Source organism: Narcine bancroftii, chromosome 2 (genome assembly GCF_036971445.1).
Source record: "Narcine bancroftii isolate sNarBan1 chromosome 2, sNarBan1.hap1, whole genome shotgun sequence".
NCBI classification, from domain to species: domain Eukaryota; kingdom Metazoa; phylum Chordata; class Chondrichthyes; order Torpediniformes; family Narcinidae; genus Narcine; species Narcine bancroftii.
In genome coordinates, this window is record NC_091470.1 from 154911160 (window position 1) to 154938094 (window position 26935).

The 26935-nt window shown below is 43.2% G+C and overlaps 1 protein-coding gene and 2 long non-coding RNA genes across 10 annotated transcripts in view; 2 read left to right on the forward strand and 1 right to left on the reverse strand.

Annotated features, from left to right (window-relative positions):
• The window catches only part of LOC138754425 (pleckstrin homology domain-containing family G member 5-like), a 116311-nt gene extending 114517 nt beyond the window's left edge, over positions 1 to 1794 (forward strand). For all 5 annotated transcript variants that reach the window (XM_069918688.1, XM_069918684.1, XM_069918685.1 and 2 more), the window contains one exon: positions 642 to 1794. Coding sequence is in view for 1 of the 5 variants with exons in the window: in XM_069918685.1 (XP_069774786.1) it covers positions 642 to 651 (10 nt within the window). In the remaining 4 variants the exon portion in view is untranslated. The remainder of the gene's footprint in view (positions 1 to 641) is intronic.
• Positions 568 to 14152, reverse strand: LOC138754426 (uncharacterized). 3 transcript variants are annotated; one of them, XR_011351755.1, is made up of 6 exons: positions 14077 to 14152; positions 13607 to 13778; positions 5437 to 5557; positions 4216 to 4411; positions 2013 to 2091; positions 568 to 936 (listed from the first exon to the last, which is right to left on the reverse strand). It is a non-coding gene; the product is annotated as an uncharacterized lncRNA (long non-coding RNA). The 3 variants fall into 3 exon arrangements; XR_011351754.1 differs by lacking the exon at positions 5437 to 5557; XR_011351756.1 differs by lacking the exons at positions 5437 to 5557; positions 14077 to 14152 and adding an exon at positions 13908 to 14070.
• Positions 14153 to 14235: 83 nt separating this feature from the next.
• Positions 14236 to 24693, forward strand: LOC138754427 (uncharacterized). Of its 2 annotated transcripts, XR_011351757.1 has the most exons (4): positions 14236 to 14363; positions 18585 to 18709; positions 24259 to 24291; positions 24481 to 24693. It is a non-coding gene; the product is annotated as an uncharacterized lncRNA (long non-coding RNA). The 2 variants fall into 2 exon arrangements; XR_011351758.1 differs by lacking the exons at positions 24259 to 24291; positions 24481 to 24693 and adding an exon at positions 20228 to 20337.
• The last annotated feature ends 2242 nt before the right edge of the window (positions 24694 to 26935 follow it).

Consider the following 26935-nt stretch of genomic DNA (forward strand, 5'->3'; position numbering starts at 1 on the left):
CAATCTCATGATTCCCATCTGTATAAACCAGCCCTCCTTTCCAAACCAGATATCTCTCCAGCTCTCGTCCATGTTCCCTCTCCTCTCCACCATCATCCAAGACTCTCTTCCCTATCCAGTCTCTCCCATCACCTTGCCTCTCCCCCATTCCCTTTTTCAGTCACCAAACCACCCCCAATATCTCATCTTTCCCATTGATTTATCTCCCATCCTATTATCTCTTCTTTCGCCAGTTGCTCATCCCTGGTACCCTCCTACATCTGCTCCCTGTGTCTAATCTCACAACTATTGCCACCTTATTTACCATCACGGGTATCCTTCACCAACCCATTCGCCCTCTTCACTGTGATGACAGTCACACCAGGCTGAATGTGGTTCTGCCTGCTACACTGTTTCCCCCACCCCCAACTCCCACAATCCTTACACTCCCCACCGTACCACCATTTAACCGAGCACTAACCTAATCATCTAAGGAATCTCTTTCAGTCAGAATCTCCTCACAGCACAGAAGATTCTATCATATTGTCTTGGCTTGGGAAAAATGATTTAAGGAGTCTCACTGCATGGTTCTTTCCCTAGATTTTTAAACAGAAAAAGCACAGATGTTCTGAAGTAACAACTTCTCTGTTCTTCATTGACAGGGAAGTCTAGTTTTGCCTTCATTGGACATGACCAGCAAGACCTGGAATTCCATTGGCTGATGTGTTGTAGAACTTGAACTCTGACCTTCTGAGGCCCCCATCACTACTTTCCAGAAAGCATTTCTTCAGATTCTGAGTTTCTTCTTTGGAGTGTAATGTTGATACTCGTGGACCGGTTACAGACGGATTGATCAGTGGGAAGAGGGGCAACGTGCGATCAGAATGCTGTCCATGTGGAGCCAGAGGTGTGGGAGTGAGGAAGGTTTGTCAGGCTGGTGACCTCACCCAATAATGCCTGAAAATCAAAAAGTACTCTGTATTAATTGTAAATGTAAAGTCATCTGACTCTCAGTAGACTTTCTAGGACTGCCATGTGCTAAGGAGTAGGATTTAAATCTTAAAGTTTAAATTCCTCCTCTGATGTCCCAACTTTTGTTTTCCTCCCCACACTTCCCATTCTCCACATGTTTGAATCTCTCCCTCCAGCTTTTGCCTCTTATCCTATCATTCTCTTCTCACCTCTCTTTTGCATGGACCCTATCCTCTTCTCTCCTTTCCTTCTGTTCTGAGCAGGTAGTGGCAATAATGAACAAAGTGCCTGTGCTGGTTGTGAACTTATGTGCCTGTGCAAAGGTCATGTGACTTGCAGATGAAACTCACCACTGTGAACTGAATTAGAAAAAGGAACTATACCAAAGTGAGAATAGGACAGAATTGGGAGGTCACTGCCCCGCCATATGACGCAACAAGTCTGAGTGCAAGTACCTAACCCTGCTGTACATGGGAGAATGGTTTACAATCTTTATTGGCTCCTTTGTTAAGGAAGAATCAGCCAGAGACCTTGCCCATTCTAACTCTCAAAGACCTTTGTTGAATTTTGCACAAATCTACAATTATTGGTGAAGCTTCCTCAACAGAATCTTCATTAATAGATCTCATATTCTGAAGTGCCCAAAGATTACTCAATTCTCAGAACTCTATTTGTTTTGACTTCCACCCAGAGTGAAAACCACTTGATCAAACCTGTTGACACCTAAACAACGAAAGCAAGAGTTTTTCCTGTAAATTGGGAACGCCTTGTTCTTTTTCTGCACACTTTAAAACAGCAATAATGTTCTTTCCCTGTTAATGTATAAAGTTTCATATTTATTAAGCATTTTGCATTGTCTGACTTTTGTTATTGAAGCTGTTGCTGGGTCATTTCCACCATGATATCGCCATCCTGCGTTCAGCCTTCTGAAGGGTATCTTGATGTGTCACCTTGGCCTGTCTTCCTCTGTTTATTTGCATCAGTCATTTGTTTTCTGCTGCTCTCTATCCTTTCCTCCCCCTCCCCCTTGACAATATGTCATGAAGTGGATGTGGTTATACCTGTTCCTGTTTCCACTCCTTCTCTCATTGATGCTTTCTGACTGATTTGAATCTCTGTCCGTGATTAATTGTAAATTGCCTGAAAAGGAAGGGGGGGGGGGGATACAACAGAATTAAGAATGGCCTCTTCTGCGAATCAGTTTTTGAGCAGTTTTGGAGTTCAGCTTCTCATGCAGGATGTGGTCCTGGAGATGGTTCAGATTTGGGTGAGTTACCGAAGCTGAATAAACAGCATATGCACAGAAACCACCTACAGTAACTCCCTCCCCTCCCAGTGATTCACTCTGTGGATGGCCCATTGGTTTTATTCTAACAATTTTTTGCTGTTTGGACAGTCTGTCATCGATATGTAAAATAAGAACCTGTCAGAAACAGCTGGTCACTTTAATTTGCATGTGCTCGTTATTTCTCTTTGTGATGGACTAGATTGTGTTTTAACGCTGGGGTGAGGTGAAGTTGATGAGGAGAGTCGACTATAAACTTTTGATGGAGCAGTGTTTGTATTTCCTGACTAGTACTCATCTGAGTTACTCCGTCATAAGGGGGTTGCATTCTGCATTGGCTCTGCTTGCAGAAAGGTTATTGTGCAGTAAACATGGAGCAGCAAACATCATAAAGGATTTCCTGGAATGTCAGATGGAATATTTCAGACCCCATTGACGCCATTCACATTCATACAGGTCGTTGACAAACAGAAACGTCCATCTTGTCTTACTGCAGGTGACTAAATGAATGTATCCGCAGGTTCCATGACTACTTTGTTCATCGGGATGACATCAGTGGAAGTTGGGAGATGGGAAAATGCTCTCGGAGGCACTGCTTGGAATTTGAATTTGGGCTTGTTCCTTTAGTGAGCAGACAGTGTGTGAGAGACGAATGGGGCCCAGGATGCAAGTCCTGCATTAGTTATTCATGTTTTTTGGATATGGCCAACACCTGACAAAGTCAGCATTTATTGCCCCAGCCCAAATTATGCTTATGAAGGTGCTGTTGAGCTATCTAGTGGGAAAATAAATTCCACTGTGGCCCAAAATTTCATGGTGAATGAACCCTGAGCTAATTCCTTATCTAGCTGGTGTGTGACGAAGGAGAACATGCACATTGTGCTCTGCCCATGGCCCTGCTGTCACTTGTCTTTTGGTCAGGGCACAGGAAGGGAGAGTGAAAGGGCGGAGGAAGTCCAGAGGGTTTGGGCCTTGGCTTTGGATCCCTGGCTCAGAGACTTGAGTTCAAGTTTATGCCTTTATTTAATGCTGCTGTTTTATAAACTGCTGGGTTTACAACTAAATCCTTTGCTGTGGTTTTGAGATTGGAAAGTTAGAACTTTAGAAAATATTCTTTTTTTTAAATAATATGTAATTTTAAGCTTAAATGTGCAGTTGGTGTTTATTAAAGTAATTAATCTATTTATCAAAATAAAATTGTTAGCTAAAACCCTGCCGAATCAGTCCTGGCCAACTTTCAAGGAATACTGCAGGAAGACCTCCTTTTGTCAACAAACAGAATCTCTGGGGGACGCCTCCAAGGGACAAGGCTTTCTCTGAGATGCGGGTAGCTCAGCATGTTGTTCCTGTTTTCTCACGACCTGTCTCTTGCTTTTGCATCAATTTTTTCTCTGCAGAGAATTAGAAAAATGATTGATATGCTGAGATACTGAAAAGGCAAAATAGAAAGTTTTCCTCTCAGGATTAATTGAATCATGGGATATTTCAGTGGGAAGGACGTTGAACAGTTAAATCAGGTTGAGAAACAATTAAATTTAAGAGTCTAGGTAAAACACAGTGGTTGAAGTAAAAACACAAAATACTGGAGAAACTCAGCAGGTCAAATAGTGTCCTTTATACGGCAAAGATACAGAACCAACATCTTGGGCTTGAGCATCAAGGTCTGGGCCTGGCCTGTTTCATTGAAACCCACATTAGGGAATGAGTTATGTTTCAGGATTCCATTATATTGCTTATTAAAATTAATCTTTTTTTAAAAAGAAACATTTTGTCACGTATTCCAGAAGAATTGGAGGTTAGAATTTATAAAATTACTTCTTGTATATACAGGTATATATTGATGACTGACTACATCCTGAAAAAAAATCAAAATTTAATTAATCAATTTACATTTGTTGGGGGCATTAGATTTTCATATTATGTTAGTAAATATTTTGTCTAAATTCAAGGATGGAAAAAAAATTAGTGAACAAAATTACCATGAAAAGCTCCTGGGACAAATAATATCTTCCTCCACGTGGTTTCATTATGCATTCGCATATAAGGTACATTAGTGGTTAGATACAGAGTTCACTGAACAGTCCATTTGATCTCCAGTTTTCAGGAAGAACTGTTTTGATGGCTGCACATCATTATTTTTCAATCTGGATGATGCTCCATCAATCACTCAAGAGACTGTGGAGAAAACAATAGGCTTTAATTCACTTGAGAACTTAGCATATCCTTGCTGTTCGGTTGTCCTGCACTGAGTTGCAGGGGACTAGGGACAGCCACCTTTATACAGGAGCCTGTGGGGAGGGGCCACAGGTACAACCAGCCAATTGGCATTCTTGCCCAGATAATTATATGCAACAGTGGTTTACCACACTAGACAGGTAGTTTTATCTTTAAGAGTGAAACACGAAAAGTCTGCAGACACCATGATTGAAGTAGAAACACTATGCTGGAGAAACTCAGCTGGTGAAACGGCGTACTTTATGCAGTAAAGATAAAGGGCTCAAGCCAGAAATGTTGGTTATGTAGGGGTCAAGTCTTTATCTTTGTCATACACCATTTGACCTGCTGAGTTTCTCCAGCATTGTGTTTTTATTTTAGTTTTATCTTTCATGCCATTGTGAAGTTGAAACATAGTTCAATCAGCAGACTGATAAGACTTTTATTTCCACTGATTAGAATAGGAATTTAATTCTGATCCTGAGGTCATAGTTCTGTGCCTGCTCCTTTGTGGGTTACTAACATTTATTTCACAATATATGTAACCACCATGTAGATAAGGGAAGCAAATGGATAGGTCACCATTGATACCAATTGAGACCATCCTGACATTGTGAGTTCCAAAATTTTAATCTAATAATAAAAAGAATGGAATACAGGGGTTCAATGTTTGTCATTCTGCCACATATTCAAGGGCAATTAAATAGAAAGATGAATGGTGATCAAGAAAAATGTTATCTTTCCAGTCTTGAGCTTTCAAAATGATGCCGAAAATTGGTAAGCTTGATTGTGGGAAATCTCATGGAGAGGTTACTAAATCAGAACTGTCTGTGAGCAGTCAGGATGTTGATACAAACAACCTTTACATCATTCAAGGTGAGGCTGAAGTAACCATTAGGATCGAGATGAGGACAATGGGAAGGTGTGGATTGAATGGTTGAGAGAGGGATAGGAGGATAAGGGTTAATGTGAGGGTGAAGACTTACAATGAGGATGGGATTTCTGGGGAAATGCGGTCGATTAAAGAGATTGTAAGGTTGATGCGAAATCTGTTTTCCATCCCTCGGAGACTTTCCCTCATCAACGTGACAACCAATTTGACGGACACTGGTTACAGAGATAAACATATTCAACAACTTAAAGCATAATTAGCGCTGTTACAACACCAGTGACTGGGGTTTGAATCCCACCCTGTCTCTAAGGAATTTGTATATTCTCCCCATGTTTGCGTGGTTTCCTCCAGGGAGCTCTGGTTTCCTTCAAAATGTATTAGGGTTGTAGATTAATTGGGTGTATTTGGGTGGCACGAGTTCTTGGGCCGAAAGGTCTGATATGTGTAAATGTAAATTTTACATTTTAAAATTTAAACTCTCACCATTATGGGAGATGCACAGTTACATGTGAGGCTAAGGCAGAGCAAGAGATTGAGGAGCCAGGTTATGTACTTAACTCAAGGTGGGGGGGTGGGCTACTCCCATTGTCCTCATTGGTGGTACTTTTTAATCCGATAGAGGTTAGCTGTGATGTCCCCAAGGGTAACTAGTGAAGTTCAGAAAAAGACCTGACTTTGTCGAATTGGACTGCAGTGTGAGTTGGAGGAAAGGTCAAGCCAGAAGGAGGAGTGACAGGCCTGCTGCAGGCAGCTGAGAGTCCTTGTATGACAGAAGCTCACACGCTGGCATCTCGGGTTTCGTTTCGGTGAGCAGATAAGATTTCAAGCAAAGCCCTTGCAGCAGTATGAAAGGCGAGAGCCCACGATGGAAAGTGCTGTGACCTAATTTATTGGCAGTGAGTTAAGATGCCCTCCTCCTGTGGCAGGATAGGGGGACTGTATTCCATTGATCTGCCATTATTTGTGTTTCCAGCTCAATATGGGGGTTGCAGTTCACCAGGAGGACAAGATGTGGTTTTGAGCTTGGAATTTAAGCACAGGAGTTGTCGATGATGAGCGCTGCTGCACTCGTATTCCTAGGATGCGTCTCCTCACACCTGACAAATAAAGGTGGGTGTGTTGGGTGGGAGGATTGCAGGATTCCATTATAAATGACAGACGCCTCTCGAGTAATAAACCTCTGGTTGGGTGGTAGAGTCTCACATGTGCTTGACTCCTCCCCCTGACTTAATCAGCCTCCGAGAGACAGTTATTTTCCTCTGTTGACATGTCCATTGCTGTGACATTGCCAAATTAGAATGTTGACCATAGCCAAGCAGGCTACCCACAAGATGATAGCTCCTCGAGAAATTCAGAAGTCTGGAGACACAAATAATCCCCTCACAAGAAGGGCATACTGGAGTGAAAATTATTCTTACACTGAGAACATTATAAGGCATATGGTTGGGAGGTGGTGCAAGGAGATAAGCATCAGTTGTAAACCAAAGGGCATCAGTAGAAGGTGAAATGTAGGAGGGGATTTTTATACAAGGAGAGAGAATGCAATCTGAAATGCTGCCAGAGGAGGTAGTTATGCAGACATTTAAGAAGCATCTAGATGAGCAATGGAATTTAACGGGCAAGTCCTTAGAGTATACATTGTTGAGAGAAAATCTTTGAGAATCTAAACTGAGAGGGCATAAGGTGAGGGGGTGGGATTTAGAATTATAAGGGATGTGAGGAGACAATTCTTCACTCAGAAGGCAGTGGGTATATGGAATGAGCTATCAGTGGTAGATGCAAAGTACATTAGCTTCCTTTAACAACCACTTGGATTACCTGTACTACATGGATGGGATGTAATGGGAAGGGCATGAGCTGAATGCAGGTAAGCTGGGCCTTTTGGCATACTGTAAGACTTACTGACTCCATAAGTGTAAGGTGTTGCTCTTTGGTAGGTTAAACCAGGGGAGGACTTCTGCAGTAAATGCAAGGCCCGAGGGGGGTGTTGGAAAACAAAGACTGGGTAGATTAGATTCCTTTTTATTATCATCATGTACTGATGCAAAGAATGTACATGAAATACTGTTGCCTACTGTAAGGCAAACAAAGAATTGCCCAATGCCCCTCACAATAAGAGAACCAAAAGAGAGTCCCTTCAGAGACCCTGAGTGTCTGTGGATTTGCCTCCAGTGCTTCTGCAGAGCGCAGTTGGTCCAGACCTAACCCTCCAATATGATTCGGAAGCTTTCCTCACCTCGGGTGCTTTGGGAGCCCAGAAGAAATAGGAGCAGGAGTGGAGTCGAGCCTGCTCCACCTTTCAATGACATTATGACTTATCTGATGATGGGCTCATCTCCACCTATCAGTCTTTCCCCCCCACCCCCCCATCCCTTAATTCCATTACTGTGCATAAATCCATCCAGTCTTGAGTACATTTACTGAGGTCGCCTCCACTGCTTCTATGGGCAGTGAATTCCAGATTCACCAACTTCTGAGAAAGGCAATTCCTCCTCACCCCTATCCTAAATCTACCACCCTGAATTTTGAGCCCATGTCCCCCAATTCTGGTCTCCCCCACCAATGGAAACAATTTGCCTACTTCTATCTTTCATAATTTTATATGTTCCTGAAAGATCCCCTCTCATTCTTTTAAATCCCATTGAGTACAGTCCCAGCTGACTCAATCTCTTCTCATAGATTAACCCCTTCAGGTCTGGAATCAACCTGGTGAATCTCCTCTGCACACTCTCGAATCCCAGTTTCCAAGAGCCGTTCTCCAGCAGCCCACAGACTGATCTGAATCCTTCAAATGCAAATCATCTGTTCCCTGTGTGAGTCCTTTGACTGCGAGTCACCAATAGCCCACAGCCTGTGTGAGTCCTTCTACTGCTGAACCCCTCACTTGGCAGTTGCCATGATCACCTTCCTGCAGGCCAGTCTCCAAGCCTTCTTATTCCCAACTGGGGGTATTCTCCCTATCTTTGGTGCCCTTTGCCGATCCGCTGCTCTCTTGGGAGTCTGAAACCCCACATGGTCCACTGCCCAGCACAGGCACCACCATCTTGGCACAGACATCTGTGGTTAGATTGTTATTTTTTTTAAAACTGCATGCCTGCAGTTTTTCATGAAAGTGTGACTCAGACAGGGTGGTGAAAAAGGCAGTTGGCATATTTGCTTTCATCAGTTGAGGCGTGGAGTTGGGGAGTCAGTGGTGGGATGATGGGGAGACCACATTGTGCACAATTTTGGTCACAGGTGCAGGAAAGATGTCATTAAGTGGGAAAAGGTACAGAAACAATTCATGAGCCCATCACCCAGACTGGGGATCCTGAATTGGAAGGAGAGGCTGGGTGAGGTGGGACTTGGAGCAGTGGGGGGGGGGGGGAGCTAAATAGACCTTTTTTCCCCCCAGAGGAGGTAAATCTAAAGATGTGAGGGCACCAATTGTAAAAGGAGCCTGAAGGGCAGTTTCTTCACACAAAGGTTGTTGGATATATGGAACAAGCTGCCTGAGAAAGTGATAGACGTGGGGGGACAGTTGTTCCATTCAAAAATTCAGACCTGGCTACAGATAGAAAATGTTTAGGGGAATATGAGCTAAAGGCAAACAAATGAGGCCAGCAGGGTCAAGCTGGGCCGAAGGGCTCTTGAACTCTACTGCTCCAACAAGGCAAGTCGCAATGTGGGTAAATGGATCTTGAGTAGATGAGACCATGGACATGTTGGTCTGGGTAATTATCATGGGAGTGGGACCAGCCCATACGTTCTGATTGAGGCACAAAGCCGTTGCTGATGAGCTGTGGCTATGATGCATTCACACGCCCCTGAAGCTTGTGGTAGCAATTATTTCCTTTTTCTATTCAGTAACACTTGGATTTTATTTATTTTTAAATGAGCTGCTCGTCCTAAAAATCAGGAGATTCTGCTAGAAGCTGGCCATTTCCAGGGGCTGTCATGTGACCTACAAGTTGAGGAAAGAGCAGGGGATTTCCAGTCAGAACCTTTACAAGGACTGAGCCATGAGCTGTCACTTCTTCCACTGAGAGGAAAGGCACCGTGGCAATGAGAGGAAATGGAGGCACAACGCGCAGGCGCATTATTTCCGCACTGCGCATCCATCAGTGCTTCTCAGAAATTATACTGGGGTGGGAATGAAACATGGGCTTTCTGCTTCTCAAAGCTTTATCTGAACAGCCAGCCTGGGGCTAATTCCCCACACTGGGAAACGCACAAACAAGGGGTGGACTGCCTCATTTGTGAATGGGGAACTGGTGGCGGGGAGCAGGGGACCATCAGCGTCGCGTTCCGTGCAACGGCGGCAGCCCAGGCTTCAAGCCGGCGCTGCCTGGAAGGAGTTTGCACAATCTCCCCGCGTCTGCATGGGATGGAGTTAATCAGACCCTAACTGTGCTGTGAATTAAAGAGGCTGGAAGAAAGAGCTCTAAAGTTGATGGAAGCCAGGGGAGTACATGTGGCCATAGAGGACAGAGAGGGAATTATTGCCACACTTTACACCCAGCATTCTCCAGATTAACCAAGTCTGGATAACTGTGGATGCAGGATGGATCAAAGATCTAATGTGTGAAAGAGTCCACATTATTGATGCCTATTAACACAAGCATCTGTGAATGAGCCTTTAATTAGTCACTAATTGCCTTCAAAAAGCAGTTGGTGGTTTCTTAAGTGAAGGAGAGATGACTCCACATCATGTTGGATTGGTAGAGGAGATTTCGGACTAAGCAACAGGGATGTCGTTTCTGGTCAGGATAGGGACATGTTCCTATATGAGAGATGCCCTTGCAGCGAGTGTCAGGAAAATGAATGACCGTATACGTTTGTGTCATCGACCACAATAGTTGATTTCCCCCCCCCACTTTTGGCCCAAAAAGTCGGTGTTTTTTGTATGACTCCTGTAAAAGTCGACCCCAACTGTCCGCCCATCCGAGCTCCCAATGCCATGACAGTGGACCCTCGCCCCAGCCTCCCGCCCACTAGGACTCCCGAAGCCCTGACTGCCCGCCCCATCCAAGCTCCCACTCACAGATCCTCGCTCAGGCCACCCGCCCACCTGAGCTACTGACTCCCCCCGGCTGCGGACTTACCACCCGGTTCGGGCTATCCAATTTCTCAACGCCTTGAAAAATGCAGGTACTTACTGAAGTCAAACTTGTAAAAGTCGACCCCATCCCCATTTTTTGGCCTAAAAAATTAGTCCAGAAATTTTTGACAACTCCACGGTATATATTACATTGCATTAATTACATGCTGGTGGGAAAGGGGACCAAGCATTTAATACGTGGATTACTTTGCCTGGATGATATAAATGTTATTGGATTTCACTGGCATTGAATTACCAGGTGAGGGGAGAGTGTCATCGAGTCCAGACTTGTTTTTGTAACCGTCTCATCAGCTACTTTCTCTCAATAACAATGTCACTCATTACTATACCACGTTCAGTTGGTGCAAGCCCTAGACAACATTCAACCTCAGGCAGATACGTACCATATAGGTTTTTTTTTCTTATAAGCGTAAACAATGGCCATTATTTGCTGCCCATTCATTCCTTTCATCCATCTATTCTGAGTCTTTTTGCCTCACTTTGCTCCAACCTCCATCTGCACCTCCAGCAGGAGAAACAAGATGAGTCACTCAGCACAACTTGCATATGTTGTTGGTAGAGATGGTAGATAGGGGTGACATGGTTAGCATAGTGGTTAGTAGGTCCTTTCAAGCAGCCGTGTACAATGGGGTTAACCGGGCAATTTGCCCCATTTGCACCCCACTCATGCAGCAGCTTGAAAGGGTCCTACTGGATCCCTGACCTACCTCAAGCGTCCACCAGCGGCTTGAAAATGAAAATGGGCAACTAGGTTGTTTTGGTGACGTCGGTGCTCGTGTGCATGTGTCACCAGGCTGCATCTACTGAAATCCGCAGAGCTTACATCCTGCCGCTTCTCCAACGACTTCAGCATTTGTCTGACAGCGATGGTCACAACAGTTGCCTGCTGGACTGCAGCACATCAGAGTTGCTTAGCCAGCATCTGAAGATCGTTCCCGTTAACCATTTGGACTTTGATTCGTCACTTTCGGTAAGTGCGTGGCGCTTCATTGCGGAGGCAGGATTCCCCCTGCGGCTTAAAAGGTGTTGGAAGCACCTTTGCCCCAGTAATCACACCTCGGTCCCAGGAGGGCTATCCAGGTGCTGCAGTTTAACAGTGCCAAGTGTAATGCTATTACATTGACCCAGCTTTGAATCGAGCACTGTCTGAAAGGAATTTTTATGTTCTCCCCGTGTCTGTGTGGGTTTTCCCTGGGTGCTCCCGTTTCCTCCTGTACAGAGTTGTAGGTTAACTGGGTGGAAAGGGTTTAAAATGGCTGGAATCAGCTTCTACTGTGTGGTAAATAAAATTTTAAGAAATTAAAATTCAGCAATGGCTGAGGCAAAGAGGAGGTGTTTAGCTTGCTTGTTGCTGGAGGTCATTATCACATGAATGTACAGCCCAAAGTGTTAGATGGATTTCTAGACACGAAAAACATCAGGGGTTTTTGAGCAAAAGCAGGAATTTGTAACTGAGATGAATGATCAGCCATGATCATAATGAATTGTAGAGAAGGGTCAAAGGAATGAATTATCCCCAATGTTTTGCTACTTTGTTCTTGGGTGTCAACATCTCTGAGGATCTGTCCTGGAGCCTCCATGTTGATACAATCATGAAGAAGGCTCACCACCAGCTATACCTCATGAGGAGCTCAAGGAGATTTGGTACGTCACCAAAAACTCTCAAATTTCTACAGGTGTACCAGAGAGAGCATTCTGTCTGGTTGCACCACTCTCTTGTATAGAGGTACCTAGGCACAGATTTGGAAAAAAGTCCAGAGTTGTTAACATCATGGACATCAGTTTTCACTCTGTTGAGGATTTCTACAAGGAAGCAGCCTCTATCTTCAAGGACCACCTAGGCCATGCCTTCTTCACTCTGCTATCATCAGGAAAAGGTACAGGAGACTCTGCCATCAGATTCCTGAATGGATAAGGAACACAGACATTACCTCATCTTTTCCTATTTTCTTGCACTACTTATTTATTTTGAAATTTAATTTGTAGCTATATTTGTTCCTTTTTGCTGCCGGAGAGCAAGATATTTTGTGACACATCGTGACAATAAATTCTGACTCTGACTGTCCATTATCCAGGTTTATTGGATGTGGGACCAGACTGCTTGGCAATTTGGAGTTCCAAATAAGATCTGAACACTAAATCCTCAAATGCATTGCTATTTCAAATCTAATAATTTGGGTAATATCTATAATGATAAAGGTGGTGAAGCCAAGGATTCTGTCCTGAACATCTGCCTCAACATCAGCTGAGTGGATTGGCCTGCATTCACAATCCTTGCGTTAAGTATTTTGGTGGAATGTTTTCCATTCGCTTGATTTTTACTTTTTTGGATTCTTTGGCACCACATTTGGTCAAATTATTGTCCTTTATTTTGAATGGTTATTTTCAGCCTCCATTGAAATGAAATTCCTTTATCCAAATTTGGCTGAATCCTTTACTAAAGCCAAATTTGGGGCAGAACCCAAACTTGGCATTGGTAAGCAGATTATTGGTGATTAAATGCTGCTATACTGTATAGAACTTGTGGCAATTTGATTTTCATGAAAATTGAGAGTAGCCATTAGACTATAAGACATAGAAATAAGCCATTCAGCCCATCAAGCCTGTCCTGCCATTTAATCATGAACCGATCTATTTTCCCACTCCCCAGGGTCTTCTGATGCCCTGGCTAATCAAGAACCTATCAACTTCTGCCCTAAATACACCCAAATGACTTGGCCTTCACAACCGCCTATGGCAACAAATTCCATAGATTTACCACATTCCAGCTCGAAATTTCTTCACATCTCTGTTCTACATAGATGTCCTTCAATCCTGAAGCCATGCCCTCTTGTCCTAGACTATCCCACCATGGGGAAATAACTTTTATACTTCTACTCTGTCCATACCTTTCAACATTCAAAATGCTTCAGTGAGATCCTCCTTCATTCTCCTAAATTCCAACGAGTACAGGCCAAGAGCTGTCAAACGTTACTCAATTGATAACCTTCGCATTCCCAGAACCATCCTTGTGAACCTCCTCACACCCTCTCTAACATCCTTTCTTAAATGGGGAGCCCAGAACTACTCACAATACTCCAAGTGATGTCTCACCAGTTAGAGTTGAATTTGATTTATCCCAGTTTTTAAAAAAAATAAATAAACAGGGACATTTTTCTATTACCAGATATGTTGGAACAGCCAGACCAGTGCTACAACTTGTTCAAGTCTTCAATGTTCACTCGCTGGCAGATCTCCAAGGCCCACAGCTTTTGCTTTATCCAGTCCACTCAGCTGTTTCTTGATATCAAATTAACTTAAGGCGTTGGCAGTGGAAGTAAGTCTGTGATAACATCCTGTCCAGAGAAAGTGAGATTAATCATCCATATGACAATTTCTGGCTGAGTTGACTCTAGAACTATTGACTTTTTTGTACATATGCTGGGATTTGACATCATTGAAGATAAGGATATTCATGATATCACCTCTTGTTCCTGATAAGATGGCTGGACTTGGCAAGACAACAGAATTGTAATATGATCCATGATGTATGGGGTCACTTTGTCCAAATGTGTTTGGTGTGTGTATGAGATGCTATCACTATATTTTTAAATATATGTGGTAGTCCTCCTGTTATCACCCTCTTCCACTTGCCTTGCTAAACCAGGGTCAGTTTCCTGTCTTGGTAATGGGCAGAGTGTGGAGGTGTAGGCTCATAACTTTATAGATTGTGGTGAAGTTGATGCCCCAGCAACTACTGTGACATCAGATTTGAGGAGCAAAATTCTGAATGTTATCTGTTAGAATGTGGTCTGCACTAAAAAGTACAAAATGTTGATGTACATTAGCCATCAGAACAAGGACAAACAATTCCATGATTCTGTGTGAAAATTAAGAATTCCAGACTAATGCTCAAATTCTCCAATTCGCAGCTTTATACAGTGAGCGCTGTTTTTGGAACTGCCAGTTGTTTAACAGCTGATGATTCCTGGAGCTTGTCGCAAGCAGGGTCAAACGCAAAGACGTTGATCGGGGAATCCAGGCAAATGGGAATTTTGACAGAAAAAGATCAAAAACTAGGGAAAAGAACCAGTGAAAGTTGCCCAACCAACCAGTGTTGGGATTCAAAAGCATTGGTGACCCCTCTACGATCATGAGTAAAACATTTCAAAAAGGTCATGACCAGTGACTCCCAGACTCTAACCTTCCCCCATTGATTTTCATCCTCACTTTGTCCACAAAGAAACTTGCTTCCTTTCCCCTCTCACCCAGAGCTTTCCAGAGTCGTAATACACTGCCAAAGTTCATTTTTCCTTGTATTAATTTTTTTTTAAATTAGACATACAGCATGGTAACAGGCCCTTTCGGCCCACGAGCCAGTGCTGCAAAATTACACCCCAATTAACCCACAAAATTCCCCCCACCGTATGTTTTTTTTTGAATGGTGGAAGGAAACTGGAGCATCTGGGGAGAACATAGAAACTCCTTACAGCATGTGATTCAAACCCCAGTCCTGATCTCTGCCGTTGTAACAGCACTGAGCTGACCACATTGCTAACTATTCTCTCTGTGGAGAGAGAAACCATCAGTGTTTTAGGTTGATGATTTTTATCTCTTCCACATAACTGAAACCCTGCCTCACTCAAATCTTTCCATTCGCTTTTTGCACATCTTGACATCCTTTCTAATGTGTGATTCTCAAACTGGACAGAATACTGCAGCTGGTCTGTAACCATTTATTTTTAAAGGAATTGAACAAATCTCAAGGTCTTGTGTTTTATTCACAATCCCAACCTTTTATGTCTTTGCACCCACTGCTTTAAATTTGTACCATTCCGTTTACATTGGCTATACTTCTTAACTTCAAAACTTCAAAAGTAAAATTTATTTCGTCATTTGTAAATGCATTTGATCAGTCCATGCCCTCCACAAATATGTTACCATTTCACTGCTTACTTTGACTGAGTATGTCATTTGCAAACTTTGAAATTAGGTGCTGTGTACCCAAGTCCAAATTGTTAATATATAATCTTTTGATGTACACTACTAAATGATCTAAATTCTTCAGTCATCTCTGTGGCTTCATCAAAAAAAACTCACTCAGGCATTTCAAAACAAATTGCCTTTCACAAATGTAAAATGGCTTTCTTTTATTAACCTAGACTGGTCTATAAAATTACAAAGAATCTTCTACATCCTTATCCAGCCCTTCAACATTTTGTCTCTTTAAATCTTGAGTTTCTCCATATCCGCTATAACATTTTGGTGCATTTTAAAAAACAACTTAGATTGCAGCTAAGTTGGGGGATCAAGAGAGTTTCTGCTGAACTGGCCAATAAATGATGAGGTAGCATTTGTTGTTTTTACAATACAGTTTAAATTTTATTCAAGAAAATATATAATTTATTTTGAAACATGCTGTGTGTGTGTGTGTGTGTGTGTGTGTGTGTGTGTGTATACATTTTTAGAGTAACCCATGACCATGTTGTCCCTTTTGGAAATGGCCACTCTAAGTCTGCCATGTTTTTTTTAAACCAGGTTCCTATTTGGTTTCATTATGTCTGAAAAAAGGTGATCTGCCAACTTGCAAACCCTACCCACGACATACTTACCTTGCCTTTGACAATTGCAGAAGTAAATGTGAAAGGTGCATAATGTGTGATAATCGGAAGTAGGCCCTAAACTCCCCACCCAATTCCTCAACCCAGCCTGGTTTCCATCTGTTTGAACAAACTCTCTGCCGTTAACTTCTGCAAACATTTTAAATAAAAACAGACATATCTTTTCCTATCTCTGCATCTCACTCACGTTCGACATCTATGTACCTCTCCCTGTTCTTTTTCACTCTTTCAACCATTCTCCCCCTCTCTCTCAGCCCCTCTCACAATTCTTTTCTCACTGCCTCAATTTGTGCATTCCTCACTTTCTTGTTCTGTACCTTTGTCTCTCATTCTGTCTTATTTACTCTGTTGTGCGGGCATGGAGGAGGTTTTCTCAAGACACATTTTCATCATTTCATTCCAAGTTACAAAATACCTTTATTTGTAGCACTCCTATGTTTGTGTTCTCCCTGGAGTCAATACGTTTTTCATATAGCATCTTTTGATGTACACTATTAAACAATCTAAATTTGTCAGTCGTCTATTCCTACTTCAAAAAACTTACTCAAGCACTTCAAAACAAATTGCCTTTAACAAATTCAAATGAGCTTTCCTTTATTAATTAAGATTTGTCTATAAAAATACAAAGGATTCTCTACCTCCAGATCCAGCCCTTCAACATTTTTGTCCCTTCAAATCTTGTGTTTCTCTCTATCCTCTATACCCAATCGGTACATTTTTTTTTAAACAACTTAGATTGCAGATAAGTTGGGGGATCAAGAGAGTTTCTGCTGAACTGGTCAATAATGATGAGGTGGTCTGACAGATGTTTTTTTTTTAACTTTAACCAGGAGTTGTGGACAGTGTAGAGGGATGTGCATCAGTTTCCGATATGAGCAGAGAAGTGGCAGATGGAGTTCAATCTGGCTGTGTGAGGTGTTGCACTTTGAAAGGTCAAATCGAAGAGGAATTTGTAGTTAATATTCAGGCTCTTAAAAGCATTGATGTGGAGAGAGATCTTGTGGCTTATCGAAAGTGGCCACACAAGGAGATATGGTGCTAAAAAGGTGAATGGAGCATTTGGCTTCATTGGGTGCGACATTGAATGTAACATTAATGAGGCCCTGTTACGGCTGCATAAAACTTTGATCAGGCCACATTTGGAATACTTTGCAATTCTGGTTGCTCCCTTTAAAGAAAATGTCTGGGGCTTTGGAAAGGAGACAGAAAAGGTTTATCAGGATGTTGCCTGATTCAGAGGCGATGTGTTGTCGGGAGAGATTGGACAAATTTGGGTTGCTTTCTCTGGAGCATCAGAGATTGAGTTAGAAACTTATCAAATCATGAGTGGCATTAAAGAATGGACGGGCAATGTCTCTTCCCCAGGGTAGGAGCATCACCCACTGGAGGATGTGAGAGGAAAGAAGTTTAAGGGAGATATGTGGATCAAATATTTTACTCAGAATGGTGAGTGCCAGGAATGGGCTGCCAGGTGGAACAGATACAATTGTAGCATTTAAGATGCTTCTGGATAGAGAATATGAAAGGGATAAGAGCAGTGGTTCTCAACCTTTTTTGGTCCAAGGCCCACTAGTGGCAATGACTACGTAATATTTTCAAGTCAAAGGCAGCTCTGGAAGAAACACATCTTCATCTAATGTCAAGTACTTAATTTAACATTCCACATGGTACCATGCCATGGTCCGCTGGTTAAGAACCAGTAAAGGAAATCTGTCAAGTACAAATTGGAAAATTTTAGTTTAATTTGGATATCATGTTCGGTACAGACACGTGGGCTCAAAGGCCTGGCCCTGTGCTGCACGAACTGACTCAGAATCAGAATTCATTGTCACCAAATTCATTGTTTAGCTGCTGGCATCACAGTGTGAACATTCATATAGACCACCTTACAAAAATAAATAAAAAGTGTGCACAAAAAGGCAAAGTAAGGCAGTGTCTTTGGTTCACTGTTCATTCAGGAGTCTGATGGCAGCAGGGAAGAAGCTGTCCTTGTGCTCGTCTTTAGTCTCCACTCCTGTACCTTTTTCCTGATGGTAGCAGAGTGAAGAGGGCATAGCCTGGGTGGTGGGGATCATTGAGGATAGAGGTTGCTTTCTTTAGACACCATCTCTTGTAGATGTCCTCGATGGAGTGAAGACTGGTGCCCGTGATGTTGCAGGCCAAGTTAACAACCCTCTGCAGTTTTTTTCTTGTCCTGAGCGTTGGCCCCTCCATACTAGTCAGTGATGCAACCAGCCAGAATGTTCTCCATGGTACACCTATAGAAGTTTTTAAGAGTCTTTGGTGACGTACCGAATCTCCTTAAACTCCTCACCAAGTACAGCACTGTCAGTGAGTTTGGAACATGTTGCTAATATTATCAACCATTTTTACAAATGTAACTCTCTTCTCAATGCAAAGTTCACTCGTTCTCGGGTTGAGTCTCAGTGTCTGAAACTGTCGTTTGAACGATCTGTCACCTGCCTCTTTGCGCCGCTCTTACTCACCTAAAGATGTGCAGTTGGAATCCACTAAATGACACTTCTGCTTATATTTGTCTAGTTTTTCAGACAATGATTTGTAACTGCAATGCTACCAGTAACACTGTGTGGTTGCAAGACTCTCCAGTACCAGCGATGCTACCAGCCCAACTGTAGGGATTTCTACTGTGTGAACTGCTCTATCTTGTGAGTACCATTGAGGGATGGGGAGGTGTGAATGCAGGCATTGGCTGATGCAGGAGAAGGTTTATTCTGGGAGAATCATAGAACAGGGCCTTTGGCCCTTTAGTCTGTGCTAACTATTATTCTGACCTTCACCAGGCCATATCCCCACAAACCCCTTCCGTCCATGTATCTGTCCAAATTCTTCTTCAGTGTTAAAAGTGAGCCCGTATTCACCACTTCAGCTGGCAGCTCATCCCACATTCCCATCACTCTCTGCACGGTTCCTCCTCATGTCCTCTTTAAACTTTTTCCCTTTCACCCTTAACCCACGTCCCCTACTTTTTTATGTCACCTAACCTCTGTGGACAAAGCATGCATTTACTCTATTTACTATCGATCCATCATAATTTTGTATACTTTTGTCAAATCTCCCCTAACTTTGAAGGGTGGTAGTTTGCCAGGGGTAGTACGCAGGTTGTTTTAATGAGGTAGCATTTAAAGAAGCTGCAGAAATCTGTCACTGCTCCATCTAATAATTTAAACCAGTTGTTATTGAGAATGGGGTAAATATCCTTTCTCAAACCAGACACTTGGGTAGTTATCATCTTGTTTTCAACTATGTGAAAAGACCATTCCTCATCAGCTTTAAATTCTGTCAGCTTTCAGATGATTGGAAACTGTCTGCAGCTCTCCTGATCAAATAATTCCATGATGCATTTTGACTTGCTCTGTTCGAATGGATGAATCTTCTGTTTCTCTGGTTTGCCCTCCTGTGACAATGGATGTCACTTTGGTGAATCTGCAGCAGTCAGGAGACCAATTTGGGTCAAAGTTCAGGCCAGGCGGAGGGGTCCACCTGCTATCAGTGGCCAAGAGCAAAGCAGGGAGAGTAGGTGCAAATAAAAGCGGTACGCTGCCCACTGAGAAATGCCTGGAAAGTGAAGACCAATAGAGATAGCAATGGCTTTGCGGTCTCTCATTCCATCTAACCCAGTGGCTGGTGTTTCAGTGATCTAGCAGAGTGGACCCCTGGTCCTGTAGCTCTCAATGGCTCCTAATTCCATGTATCAGATTCACAGCAGTTAGATGCTCAATGTGGAGAGAGTTTGCCAGGATTTTACCAACTTGGAGACCAGTGTAAGACCTGTAGTGAGTGAGTCACCTTGTACTTATTTATTTGATTTAAAGAGCAAATACCAGTTCTTGCTACACATTGACAATGTTATAGGGTGAACTCCTAGACCTCCACCTCTGGAGCCCATAGTTTAATTCATCCAAGACTGATTGATGCCTCAGGGCACTGGTGAGCAGTGGCTTCCACGTTAATGGAGTTAGGAGTCTTTTTTTGAAATTTCAATTCAAAAGACTGAGACTAACACGTTTATGGGAGAGAGTATGCCATTTCCTCTATGTTCATATTGCATTTTGCCTGCCTTGGGAGTGTTATAGAGTAGAGCAAATTTTACTCCATTTCTTAGCTGAGGTGAGATTTCAGATTTATTGTCATCACATACCACCTGGAGATTCTTTTTCCTTCAGGTGAGCCAGAATTACGACTTACTGATAATGGAACAAAAATCTATACCCAATGCACTCAGGTAAACCAATAAGAAATGTAAACAAACTGACTGTACAATACGGAGAGGAAATAAAGTGCACAAGTAAGAGTCCTTGAATGAGTCCCTGATTGAGTTTGTTGTTGAGGGGTCTGATGATGGAGGGGTAGCAGCTGTTCCTGAACCTGAAGGGGCGAGTCTTTCCTGATAGTAGCAGCAAGAACAGAACACATGCTGGGTAGTGTGGATCCTTGATGATTGCTGCTGCTCTCCAACGGCAGCGTTCCCTGTAGATGTTCTCAATGGTGGGGAGGGTTTTGGCTGTGATGTCCTGGGATGTCTCCACTACTTTTTGCACAGCTTTATGCTTAGGGGTATTGGCGTCCCCATCCCAGACTGTGATGCAGCTGATCAATACACTTTCCACTACACATTTGGAGAAATTTGTCAGGGTTTCCAATGTCGTACCAAACCTCCGCTAATTCCCGAAAAAGTAGAGGCGCAGATGTGCTACCTTCACAATGCCATTAGTGGGTTGGGTCTAGGAAAGATCCTCCAAGAAAGTGACTCCCAGGAACCTAATAGGGGTATTAGGAACCATTGTTGTCCCTCTCCTGATGGTGTCCAATGTGCCCACGTAGCAGGAGTTTTTCTCTTCTAACTTGTATTTTGCTTTATGAATATAGAAAGTATTCACATTGTTTTAACAAGGTCCAGTTTTTGAATAGAAGGAAACATAATAAATCTCTGCTTTGAAATCCAAACCTATCAAATGAAATTCTCTAGCTGGGTGGTTCTGGACCCTACAGATTCACCTGCTTTTTCTGGGATTGTTCAGTTGAAGCAGTTTTCTGCGTCTTTTTTTTAAAGAATAGAGAATGAATTTTCTCCCAGCACTTCTGATTGCAGAATTTCAAGCCATCTTTTTCCACAGATATCTCTTGTCTCTCTTCCCGGGGCCAGCAGTTCTTATTGTGGGTGTGAAAAAGAGAAGCAAGTTGTATGGATAATAAAAGTGGGAATCCTCCAGTTGCGTACTGCTCTGGGCTGGGCTAGATTTGATCAGAACACAGCTGTCCAACACTGAACTCATTAGATCGGATGGAGAAATCCAGCCCAATACATGACCATGATGTTAATACTTTGGATACAATTATTATTAACTAGCTTGAAACCTGTATGCTTGGTTCAGGCTGGCATTGGTTTCTTTTTAGAATGGCATAAACACTCAAGGTTCATGTAATAATTGTTGTCATGTAATAATATATAACGTACATGATATACTTTAACTTTTGTCTGCTGTAAGACAGACAGAGTCACCATGAGCCCGATGCCCCCAACAATAAGAGAAAGGGAAACAAAAGAGAGTCCCTTCAGAGTCATTGAGTATCTGTGCATTCACCTCCAATGCACAGATTCCTATTTGATCCATTGGCAACCTGAGCTCAAGACACAACCAGGAAACCTCAGTGCCCAGTGAAACATGCAAGTCCGCAGGCACTGGAATGCTGGAGGAACTCAGCCAGGCTTTCAACATCCAGAGGATTTGACAAAAAATGTACAGTATTGCTGATGTTCTGGGCCTCAGCCCTTCTTCAAGGATTCAGCCTTCAGCACTCAATGCCCTCTTGATACTATTCCCATGAGCCAGTCTCCAGCAGCCTTTGTGGGTCCCCTGACTGCAGATTGCCCACAGTCTGTGTGGGTTCCTCAGCCACTGAAGCCCTCGCTGGTTCCACCACTTTGGTCACCTTCTTGAAGGGTAGTCTCCTCTGCTTCTCTGTCACAGCGTGGAAATGGCGAGGGGGGGGGGGTTATTCTAACCATTTCTGGTGCCTTTGTGGCCGTTGCCAAGCACATCTTGGCCACAGATCTCGCTGTTGCAGAATTTTATTTACAAACACCATGGGCTCCTTTAACACACTGTTTAGCCAGTACAGAGTGACTGGCATTAGGCCTGGGCGAATTAACCCTTTGGAGCAGCGCTGTGTCTCCCCCCTCCCGGGTCCGCAGCAGTGGCAGCACTGCCATTGCAACAGTTCCAACAGAGTTGTATGGTTTAAAAAAAGTCTTTATACTTAAAATGTTAAAGCTGAACAAGGTAAATTTACAATTTGGTTCTGGGTGCCAATAGAACATTTCAATTCGTTGGCTGCCAATCTCAAGCATTCCATCGGACAGCAAGTGTACCAGCTTCAAGGAGATCTGTGTACAATTGTGGTCCTAGAAATGAGGCGACCAAACACCCTGAATATGCCACTCATAGCCTCTTTGGCCAGGCCAAGGAACAGTCTGACATGAGAGTGGATGGTGCTGACTGATTAAACTGGACAATCATTTTTTTCAGTAGGTTTGCTTCCTGAAAGAAATTGGGGATTATGATAGATGATTTCAAGCTGAGCCCAATGACAATTTCAGATTTGCTGGACCACGTATGAAGTTGGAGAAACATTAAATTAACTTTGATTGAATTGAGCAGGTTTAATTGCACAATGATGCTGACCCATTGCATTAGTTCAACTGACCTAAAAATGTTTTGCTGCTCATTTTCGTCTGTACTTGGCATCTGATGCCTCTCATGTCAGCGTCTAACAGTAGTCGGCCAGCACTGATGGATTCCAGTGGCCCTGACACCACTTTTCCATGGTTGCAATGTCCTGGTGAAACCTTTCACCATGTTCGTCACTGACTGCAACACGATCAGCCAGGAAGACGTCCAAGTGTGAATGCAGAAAATTAATTTTCAATGACATGTTGCACCTCATGGTTTTGTATGCTTGAAGAAGACTTAAAATATGACAGGAAATCACAGAAAATATCTGAAAAAACTAGAAGGTTATGCAAAATGTTATGGTGAGCACAAACCCAAAATACATAGAGTTCAGGAAGAAAAAAATCTTAGTTCTTCAGTGTTATTGTTCTGTGTTTCCAAGGATGAGTGACTGACTCTTTGTGTTCCTGTTTCTCGTGCTGATGCCTGTCCTTAGTCCTTTGGGATCACTTTTAATTCTGCTTGTCATGACTCAACTTTTGCGCTTGAAGTTTAAACGCACGTGGGTCATGGAGGAGCCAAATATCCTGACAGTCACAGGTATGCTCACTGTGGCCTATGCCCCAGCAAGAGCTCCAGAGATCAAACCATTGACTATCCCAGGTGCAAGTGGAGAGAGGTCAGGTTCACAAGAAGATTTGGCAATGAATTGGTCACTGGGATATTCTGAGATAAAGAAATAGTTCAAGAAATCTGGCAGAACTAACAGTGGATGGTTCACCATTTGGTAGGATGCATGCTCGGATGGTGAAGGTGAGAAATTGCAGCACTCCTGACCTTAGCTCTACAATCCTCCTTGGACACTAGGATGAGAAGAAAGAAAGGGGAGAAGGTAAACTAAACAACTGTAGGCCAGTCAGTTCAATGACAGAAGTGGAAATGATCAACGACTGAGACATGCATTAATGAGGTTACAAGACCAAGGTCAGATGTTGAATGTGGACTTTCAAAAAGCATTTCATACAAGAGGGTGGCAATGTTAGGGTAGTAGTTAGTGCAACCCAGGACCAGTGACCTGGGTTTGAATCCAGCACTGTCTGTAAGGAGCTTGTACATTCACCCATGTCCACGAGGGTTTCCACCCACCCTCCAAAAAATGAAGGGTTTGTTCTGGTCAGCACAGGCTCATGGGCTGGAAGAGTCTGTTGCCATGCTCTTTTTTAAAAAAGAATTAATGTAAAAATTTTAAATGACCCAATTGACGGCAAAGGGCCACAAATCCTCATAGGTACAGAGCTGACCAAATGGAGGATTGAGGTACATGAGGATTTTTTGAAGTATTCACTGAAGGGGAATGGGGAATGATTGTATCATGTAATGGGTAGCAGGAGGAGGGAAGTCTGGGATTGAAGGGCCACGAGATAGAAATTATGTTTCCAGCCTGACCCTCCAGAATCCAAGACTCAGGAACTTGTTTTGCTGAGGGATTCTCATTTCTTTTTATTTGTCTTTCATTTCCTGAGGGTGAAGAGACGAAGTATGAAGTGAAGGCCTTGGTGAGTTCAGAGTTTCATTGGGATGGTCACCTTTCCAGCATCAAAATGAGTTGTCGAGTTCTCTGTCCAGTCATTTACCTTCTCTCAAATCGCAATCAGATTTCCAAGTCTCACCCCAAGTGTGGGCTCATTAGAATTTGATGATATCCCATCCACATCACAATCTCATTCTTTTTATCATTGCTGCAGTGTCTACCAGATACATCAGGTGCCACAGGGACTCACCAAGGCATCTTCAAAGGCAAATGCCAAATGTTGGAAACACTCATTCCACTGGCAGGCTCACCTCGCAATTGTGCATTGATTTGGCAGTCGAAGTCCAAAAATCCAGACCACTGTGGATTTTCTGGATTCTTGAGTGATTCTTTTAATGTTTGAATTTAAGGAGGAATAAAGTAGAGATGAACAGTTTATTTGTTTATCAAAACAAGCAGTTTTAAAGAAAAATAGAGTCAACATTTGACAAAAATGTAGAATGTAAACATTTTTCACTCCAAAAGAAGAGCATGCAATTGGATTTTGTCATTTTGTCAAGTAAGATACAAAACCAATGAAATACAATCAGCATCCAACCAGAAGTTTCAAAATGGTGCTGTATACAAATAACGACGTGAATAAAAACAAGCTCGTTCAGCAAGCAAACAATTGTAAAAGTACTGACAGTACAACATGAGTGCAGAACCACTCAGCACTGGGATTTAAGGTTCAGCAGGGTCACAGCCTCGGTGAGGGGGGCGGGAAAGAAAAGCTCTTCTTGAACCTGCTGATTTGAGGGTGAAGGCTCCTATAGGACCTACCAGATGGAGAAGAGTTAAAAAGTCCATAGTTTGGGTGAGATGCATCCTTGATGATGCTCTTCGCCCTGCCCTGATAGATGTTCTCAATGGTGGGCAATTGGAAGCCGATAATCTGCTGGGCAGTTTTCACCACCCGCTGAAGCACTTTATGGTCCGATACAAAACAATTGCCAGAACACACTGAGATGCCATCGGTAAGTATGTTCTCAATGGTACAGCGATTAAAAGCCCATCAATATCCTGGGACAGAGGTGTATTTTCTTCATGCTCCACAGAAAATAAAGGCACTGTTGCACCTCTTTGATTAGGATGGAGGAGTTCAGGGACCACGTGAAATCATCGGAAATGTGGACACCGAGAAATATGAAGCTTTATACCTGCTTCACCACAACTCCTTTGATGTAAATCAGGGCATGAGTCCACAATGATCTCCTTGGTCTTCTGAGAGTTGTGCCAAGTTGTTGTCAGCACACTACACAGCCAGATGCTGGACCTCATCCCTAGAGGCAGTCTCATCATCCCCTCTGATCAGGCCAACCACCATGGTGTCATCTGCGAACTTGATTATGGGAATAGAACCATACACGGGAATGCATTCATAGGTAAAAAGGGCATACAGGAGAGGGGAGCAATGCTTGAAACTATGTTTAAAAATGAACATTGTAAAACAAAAATAGAGAATACAAATGAATTTCTTTGTGATAAGATGACCTGTATTAAGCGTTACCATTTGTTGCTCTGCATCTGGGGTGATTACACGGCGACACATACACAAAAGTCAGCTAAATTTTAAAAGTGTGAGAGTTTTTAAAAAGTGCAAATTTGGGGGGGGTCAATATTTCTGACATCCAGATTTCTGGACTTTTGCTAGAACATAATTTAGTGTCTAAAACCTGGAATTTGTTTTGGAACAGTAGTATCTTCAAGCTGACAACAGGAGTCCAGAGCATTGCTCACAGGTCAATTAGAGGTGATCAAGGATCATAACCTTGTCATGATGCTCACATCTTGGCTGTCAATCGCACAGCACTCAGGTCATGCAGAAATTTCTGCCAGTTGGTGCGATTTTTGACTCAAGTCTCAGTTTGAGTTCAACTTGCACCAAATTTGATTTGGTTTCCCTGTTTGTCTGGCAGCGATAGAAGACTCCGACCCCAGAAGCAAAACCCAGTGCTCTCATTGATTTGCCAACCCACCCATCGGCAAACAACAGCATTAATGACAGAAGCCCACAGGCATCATAGTGCCAACCTCAGGCACAATGTGGGGAACGTTACCTGTATTGCACTTGCCCTGGGGCTCCTTCCTCTTCTCACGCTACATCCCCACCTTCCCCTCTTTTTCTCTCTTCCTTCCCCCTCCCTCTACTTCCCCTTCCCTAAACATTGACCACCTTTTCAACACCCTTCCCCCACCCCACCCTAGCCTTTGCCCTTCCACACCCTACCCTAGCCCTATTCCCTAAATGCCCCTTCCCCTACCTCCCCTCCCAAAACCCTTCCCCCTTCATCTTCTCCCTCCCTCCCGCTTCCATCTTTCCTTACCCCTTTCCCTACACTTCCCCACCCTTTTCCCTTCCCATTTTCCCCTTCTGAACCCGGGCCGCTGGCGGCTGTTATATTGTCATGCTAACTGCTATGCTCACAGGCGCAATAGATGGTCAATGTTTAGGGCTGTAACCATTCAGAGCGTCTCCAGTTTTCCAGCATCTGCTGTCTTTCTTGTACCTCCCTTGCCGTGGCCTGTCCAAATGGCAGGACAAATCCACCAGTGATTTACAGTCAGGGGAAGATGGGGCAGCTACTTCTGCAGAAGTCTCGTGACATTAACATACCCTCTCCTGATTA